The following is a 7,646-nucleotide window of genomic DNA, read 5'->3' as shown; positions in this document are numbered from 1 at the left end:
TGCGCTTGAATGAGTTATCTTCTTTATTCAGTTTATTAAAGTATCCAATATTCATAACTGTCTTTACTGTCAGATTGTCGGTGAAAGTATAAAGATATACATAGCAATTAATATCTGTATCCTTAATTTGGTTGACAAGGTAAATCGTGGTATCTTTTGACTTATGCTTCTTTTAAGGGAGCAAAAATGTATTTAAACTGTGTTCCTTTCTAGTTCTTTGATATGCAGCAGCGTGATGCCATTAGAGCACTTGAAATTTACCGAAGAGTTGGGCCACAGGCATGACCTAACATTTTGCTATTATTAGAGCTCATCTGATCTGTTATTGCCTTTGTTTTGGGTTCTATAGAAATTTTGTTTTGTTTAATACTTCAAAATTTCAATCCAATTATAGGCTAAGAGTCTGTTGAAGTTTTATGATTTCTGTAGAAGGTCTGATTTTGGGCGTGGCCAAAAATTTGTTAAAATCGAGCAGGTTCGGTTATTTGAATTGTTGTGTTAAGCTAATTTCGTTGAAAGTTTGTGAGATGATACTTTAGCCGTCTGTTTTGCTCATCCTTATGCAGCCTCCTGCTTCATTTGTTGTAGCAATGGAGGAGTATGTGAAGGCTCCCTCACCACAGTTATTGGGTTACAAAAATGTGGTAAGACTGTTAATTCCGTGATTTGGAATATTGATTTTTTTTTTCACGTTTTTTTTCAGTTTTTTTTTTTAATCTTTTTGCCCAACTTTCAGGTCCACGTAAAAAATGTTGTGGTTAGGACTATATTTTATGGGTATGATTGTGATAGGAAGTACTTGAGTTCGCAAGTAACACCAAGGGTAATACTTGAGTTTGCAAGCAAACCTAGCAAGATTGGGTGGAAAATAGTGAAGAAAACTGCTGTTTACAGCAGTCAAACAGCAAATAACAGCAGATTTTCTTAGGAAAACATGGAAAACTTAGAGAAACAATGAGGAAATCCACTGATAGATGAAAGAAAACAACAAATGATACAAGTTTCTTCAATTCGAGAGGAAGAAACAGCTCTCCAAATATCTAGCCAAGTCTAGAGCCCAAGAACACAAACCCTAGATCTCATATTGCTTTTCAAATTCAAGATGACTCTCATCCTAACCAAAAGGAGCATACTTAAAGCACAATACAAATATTTAATGTTGAATCTCTAAACAGCCCTCCACAATTGAATCCCCACCCCTGCCCCACCCCACCAAACCCAAGCTCCCATCAATGCATGCATTAATGCTTGGGCCCCACCCATGTGCTGCCCTCCCTTCCCATTTCAGCCCGCCTCCTATAGCAAACTGGTTGGACCGGTTCGGGTTGGGCCGTAACAGATTGTTAGGCTAATAAAGAAGTTACTAGTAGTTAAGTCAAGTATGTTGTAAATGAGAAGGTGTAGATGCATGCGTCAAAACTAAAAAATATGGATGAAGAAATGATTATATTAGAGAGGCCTGAGAGTTCCACATATTGAAGATAGTAGTAGAAGGTAGAGTATTTTAAACATATATTGATTACAAGAGGAACCAATAAGATGGGTAGATAAATAAAATTAATGCGTAAAGATTATAGTGTTTAAGGATAAAAGATAAACAACATGGATTGAATTTATCTAAAGAAATGTATACAAAATAGATTTAAAACCTCCAGGATCACTTACCAAAAATAGATAGAGAGTGGGGATTCATAATGCTGCCCCAAATAGTAAATATTACGATAATAATGATGATCCTATGAAAGCACTATATGATTACGAATTGATGTGTCACTCTTGAATTTACGTAATATTAAAAATTATTTCGGGAAGGCAAGCCTGAAGGTACGGTTACCACCATTGTAATCAGGAGGCTAATTTGAATAATGGAAATAGTCTCTCTACAATTTAGGGGTTGCGTAAATCATTACTTACCTAGACCCGCATTAGCAGGAGCCTCATGCATTAAGTGTACCCTATGAATACCATTTTATCAACATCAAGGAAGCAAGCAACTGATTACAAAGAACTCTTCATATGAACCTGGGAGGAAGTGCTGGCAAGACAATTCAAAGATGGAAATGGAAATGTAGTTACTGTAGTGCCTTGGCCGTAATATGAGAACGGAAGTTCAAATATATTTATTATAACTTAGACTATTTTGCCCCAACCTGATCGTATCAAGTATGACTCGAATAAAAGTATAAATTAATTAAATTAAATGAATTAAATCATGTACTTTATATATATATATATATGAGTGGAATATGTTTCATTGGGAGAATAAAGCTTTCCGTTTTCTATCATCTATTCTTCACCATTAATATCAGAAAAAGGAAGAAATCAATTATTTCAAAACTAATTTGGAGGACTCAATGTCATCGCCTTTTTCTACCTTTACCTTTGGTTACTTTATAACTACACAAATCAACCATCAGCATACTTTTCAGTGTCTATCATCCAAACGGATTCTTAGTATAAGTTTTAAATATATATTTGGTTGACTTGCATGTAATTTCCATAATGCAGTATATATTTTTCTAGATCACTGAATTTTTGTGCTTCACTACATGAGTCATAACCATTTTCTTTCTGTTAGGTTGACAAAAGTTGGTCATGGAACATAAGAAAGTAGACTTTCATGACAAAAATCCACGATAGCCTACAACACAACCAATTAAGCTAACTCACGTGGTACCGATCTACTTGTAGTTGAATTTTCCCAGTCTCCTATTCTAATACCAAATTCAATTAATGATCTCTTGGTATGATCATTCTATCAAAATATATGAAAACCCCTCATAAATTATATCTAAACTTTAAAATGAGACGCCTTAGGGTGTAATGGTCCTCTTGTTGGGACAAAATACTATATTATCAACTTGGTGAATAATTTTGAGCTATGCATAAAAATATTGATAAGAGTATCAATTACTTAAGTGAGGGAGATTATGAATCCTCTTGAAGTTAAATAAAATTGAACTGTTAAACATTAAGGCATCTTTGATATAAAGTTTGAAATCTCATTAGAAACTATGAATTTAATTGTATTCGTATGGGAGCAGTAGTATAACAATATTCGGAAAACTTTAGGATAAATTAATTAAAGTAATCATTTACTTTATAGATAGTAATATAATTATCTATTTATATTTCAAAATGGTTCCAATAAAATAAGAAATCTTGTAAAAAATATTATTTTTATAGAACAAGAAGTCTTTATCCCACTATGTACAAAAAAAGTCATTTCCATGATGTAAAAAAATTGGGGAAGAAAAGTTTAATTTTTTTCTCCCACATTTTTATATTTTTTGGATATTACTCTCTCTCTCTCTCTCTTACTCTGTCAATATATTGATATTCAAGAATAAAAATATAAGTAGCATATGTTTCATTTGGCAAATAAAGCTTTCCATTTTCTATCATCTATTCTTCTCCATTTATATTATTAAAAGAGGAAACCAACTGTTTCAAACTTAATTTGGATGGATCAATGTCATTGTTTTTTTCTGCTATTTACCTTTGATTACTTTATAACTACACTAATCAACCAGCAACATGCTTTCAGTGTTTATCATCCAAGTAGATTCTTAGTACAAGTTTCAAAAATATTTGGTTTACTCGCATATAATTTCCATAATGCAGGATACTTTTTTCTATATTACTGAATTTTTGTTCTTCACTGTATGAGTTATAATTGTTTGCTTTCCTTCAGTTTGAACCTAACAAAAGAATAGCTGGCCCTATGCCAAAGTTGGCCTGTGAACATAAGAAAGTAGACCTTCATGACAAAATTCAACGACAGCCTACAACAGCACCAATCCAGCTAACTCACTTGGTACCTAATCTACTTGTAGCTGAATATGCCCAATCTCTTGTTCCAATTCCAGATCCAGTTAATGATCTCCTGGTATGATCATTCTATCAAAATTTGTGAAAACCCTTCATAAGTTATATCTGAACCTTAAAATTTTAGGACTCCTTTGGGTGTAACGGTTCTCTTGTTGGGAAAAAGTATTGTATTATCTACTTGGTGAATAATTTTGGGCTATATATAAGGATATTGATAAGAGCATCAATTACTCAAGGGAGATTGTCAAACATCTTAACGTTGAATAAAGTTGAACTGTTAAACATAAATGTATCTTTTGATATAAAACTTGAAATTTCATTCATGAATTTAATTATCTTAGGATGAGTGACAACCTGATAAATTACTACACCAATAAAACAAAACTGTCAGGCCATTAGGCTAAAGAAGATAATATCTCGATGGTTGAGAGTTTGAACGAACTGTTAGATAAGCTCTAATGTTGAAGTTATGTGTGTAGCTTTATTTTTGTTTATTTTTTCGTTATAGTATTGTTTACAGCACTTGGACGATTTTCACGACGGCACAGCTAATTTGGAAGAGAGAAATTCTTCAATCTTCGCTATAGTTTCCGACGGTAATTTCATCTATTATTGTCAACTTTTCCATCGCATGGATCTAAACAAGTTGTACCTTTTATACTCTCAATTTCTCATCAACAGATAATCGGATGAATAGTGTAAATTCTTCTGATCGTTCTGGTGGATCAACAGAATGGGAACTTGCTCTAATGACAGCTTCCAGTTCAAATACTGCATTGGTTACTTGCCTCTAACTGAATCATGTTTCTCTTCTCATGTCGAATTAGTTTAGACTTAATCTAATCTTCTTTGCTATTATTTAGGTGGCTCCCTTCAACAAACTAAAGCTTGAAAGCCTGTATGCCGATCAAATTTCAAGAACAACAAACCAAAATTCAAGTTATCCAAATCCGTTCGAGTCAGATCAGTACACCCATGACCCATTTTATGCTTCAGGTGGCATCGATCTGCCGGCCAATTTGCAGAACCAAGCAATGGGGCTTGAAAACAATCCATTTGGACCAACTGGTGTTTCATCTTTTCCTGCCCAAGATCCATATACAGGTTTGATGTAATTTTTTTTTCCAATTTTTGTTCAAATTCAAAGATGTACATAACTAGACAGAAAGTTATTGAGATTTCATTCAGTTCTCTCCAAATTTAATTGAATATTTGCCATAGTCAGATGGCTCATTGAGTGTAGGTGAAATACATGTGGTGTTTTGCTTTATTTGGGATAGGTTTGCTTTTCATACTAAGCCATAAGTTTATGTGATCATTATTTTTTTATTGCTTTCAATAAATTTTTATATTATGAAGCTTTTTTTACCACAACTTGTTAAAAAAATGATTTTGTTCACAATGATTTTACAATCAACTTTATAAAAAGTTGTAGTTGTCCCAAACATATTCTTACGGTTCGTTTGCAATAACTTTCTTACTGCTTTTAAAATCAACTTTTTAGTATAAAAATTTTAATTTATGTACAAACAATGATAGATGAAGGTAGACTCACAAGGATAACTCTTATTAGGATTTTATATATGTTGTCATCTAAAAGTACACAATCATCATCTTGATTCTCTTTTATCACAAAAAAAAAAATATTGAGATATTATACTATAATTAGTGACTAAAATTAATATATTACGAAAAAATATAATAATCTTAACTTTATATACAAATTAAATGGTATATTAATCGTATTAAAGCAAATTCTAATAAGACTAGAGTGATAGCATTAGGCAATGGTAAGTTTTAGGGGAAGAGAGTTGGAGAAGATATAATATGAAAAAATATATTTATAAATTAAATCTTATGCATGGCAAATCCATCAAAGTCTATAAATTTATTTGACAAAGGCGCTATTAAAATTAATAAAATTTTAATTTTTGATAAAAGAAGAAAAAATACATCTTATTTTAGTTGTGGTGACACTCATGCATTACAAACTACTTTTGGAACTCCTCTCTCTCTCTCTCTCTCTCTCATTTGAGAAAATATATATAATTTGAGAAAATATATTAAAAAGTTTTTAAAAGATATTTTATAATTTTCTTCTTTATTTTTAAAAAAATCAACAATAAAATAAAAAAGAAAAGAAAAACCTACTCATCTTAATTTGTTAGTTGAAGCAAATGTTAGATTTGAAACTTGCGTAAGTGATGTGTGTGTGAATAAAATTGGATATAAAAAATAGCTCACTAATGTTTGTAGCATATGTTACAAAATAAGCATCCCTTAATTCAAATAGTCAAATCATAACATTTTGTCTCGAAGTAAGTGAGCATTGGTAGTGCTCATAAGCTTGGGTTGAATCCCTCCTTCCACTCTTTGGGAGTTGCAAAAATTAAATGTTAAATAGCATGGAATTTCAAAGATGGAGTTTTGAAGATAATTAGGGTTGAATAATGCAAGGTTGTTTATTAGCAGAATAAGCCCATATTTGCCTATTACTTACTGCTATACCCATATTTGCCTATTTAATGTTCCCTGTACACTTCTTCATTAATATAGAATTACATTTTCTTTCTCTCGGCTATCTTCCTCTCCGTCTCTGCTCGCTCTTCTTCCAGCCTCTCTTGGCTGCTCTTTCATGGTATCAAGAGCCTCCAATGGTGGATCAAGAATCTGCTACCTCCCTCCCTCCCTCATATTCTATTCTCGCCGGAGCCACCAGCTCTGAGGTCATCATTTCGGCACCTCTAAAATTACTCATCTCCAACATCAAGAATCTCATACCTCGCCTCTCACCACCAAAAATTATGCAATCTAGAGAATTCAAATTCTCCAACAGTTTTCCGCAAACGACTATGCATGACATCTCTCGGGCACCACTCCTCCGCCATCCGATGATAAATCACCAGCTCACGCCGGCTGGATGCTCGTCGACAACAACTTGATTTCAGCACTCTTTTCCACGATCTCGCATTATATACTTCCTTACGTAATCACCAACACCACCGCCCAAGAAGTGTGGACGACTCTTGAACGCCGCTTGTAGCCATCAAGTCGTTCTCGAGTTATCCAACTCAAGAATGAAGTACATCATATACAAATGAAGAACCTATCTATGCAGCAATATCTATCGCAAATAAAGAACTTCGTGGACAACATTGCAGCATCCGGTTCCAAAATCGATCCTGAGGATATAGTTCTTTACATCCTCAACGGTCTCCCATCCACCTACAATTCCTTCAAGACCTCGTTTTGGACATCCCCTCTTCCCACAGATTTGGACACACTGTACTCGCTCCTCTGCAACGAAGAAATTCATGTAAATCAAGAAACTCTTAAAGATCAGTTTATCGATCTGTCCGCCTCTGCCCTCTATGCCACGTCGTACAATCAACTATGTGGCCGAACTCAAAAACGTCCTCCTAAGAACAAGAACAATCCCTCAATCCATCCTTCTCCGAGTCATCCACCTCTGAATTCCTCCAACTCCGGTAATAAGCGGCCGACTTGCCAAATCTATGGTAAAATCGGTCACATAGCTATCAACTATTGGCATCGTTGCAATTTCAAGTACACGCCAACCACTAACTATGGACCATGGGCAATGCTAGCGCAACCGACAACCTTCCCAACCCAAGATTGGATACTCAACACTGGTGCCTCCACCCATCTCACACCGGATAGCACAAACATTCAACACTCATCTGCCTACCAAGGTCAAGACTCTGTCTCTGTCGCCAACGACTCCTCCTTACCCATTCAGAACTCTGTGCATGGTTTTCTTCCGCTACCGGACACCCCTTGTAAGCTTCGTCTAT

The 7,646-nt window shown here is 34.3% G+C and overlaps 1 protein-coding gene across 1 annotated transcript in view; it reads left to right on the top strand.

Annotated features, from left to right (window-relative positions):
• LOC110112306 (putative clathrin assembly protein At5g35200) overlaps window positions 1-6,773 on the top strand; it is a 23,331-nt gene extending 16,558 nt beyond the window's left edge. The window contains exons 6-15 of the mRNA XM_028696664.1: window positions 74-139; window positions 214-279; window positions 395-475; window positions 567-644; window positions 737-742; window positions 3,695-3,889; window positions 4,352-4,427; window positions 4,513-4,610; window positions 4,695-4,935; window positions 6,388-6,773. Of these exons, the coding sequence (XP_028552497.1) occupies window positions 74-139; window positions 214-279; window positions 395-475; window positions 567-644; window positions 737-742; window positions 3,695-3,889; window positions 4,352-4,427; window positions 4,513-4,610; window positions 4,695-4,935; window positions 6,388-6,773 (1,293 nt within the window). The remainder of the gene's footprint in view (window positions 1-73; window positions 140-213; window positions 280-394; window positions 476-566; window positions 645-736; window positions 743-3,694; window positions 3,890-4,351; window positions 4,428-4,512; window positions 4,611-4,694; window positions 4,936-6,387) is intronic.
• Window positions 6,774-7,646: the final 873 nt, after the last annotated feature.

This window comes from Dendrobium catenatum, unplaced genomic scaffold, assembly GCF_001605985.2.
Source record: "Dendrobium catenatum unplaced genomic scaffold, ASM160598v2 fragScaff_scaffold_802, whole genome shotgun sequence".
In the NCBI taxonomy this organism is placed as follows: Eukaryota; Viridiplantae; Streptophyta; class Magnoliopsida; order Asparagales; family Orchidaceae; genus Dendrobium; species Dendrobium catenatum.
Note: the sequence above shows the minus strand (reverse complement) of the source record. Positions and strands in the feature narration are given on the sequence as shown.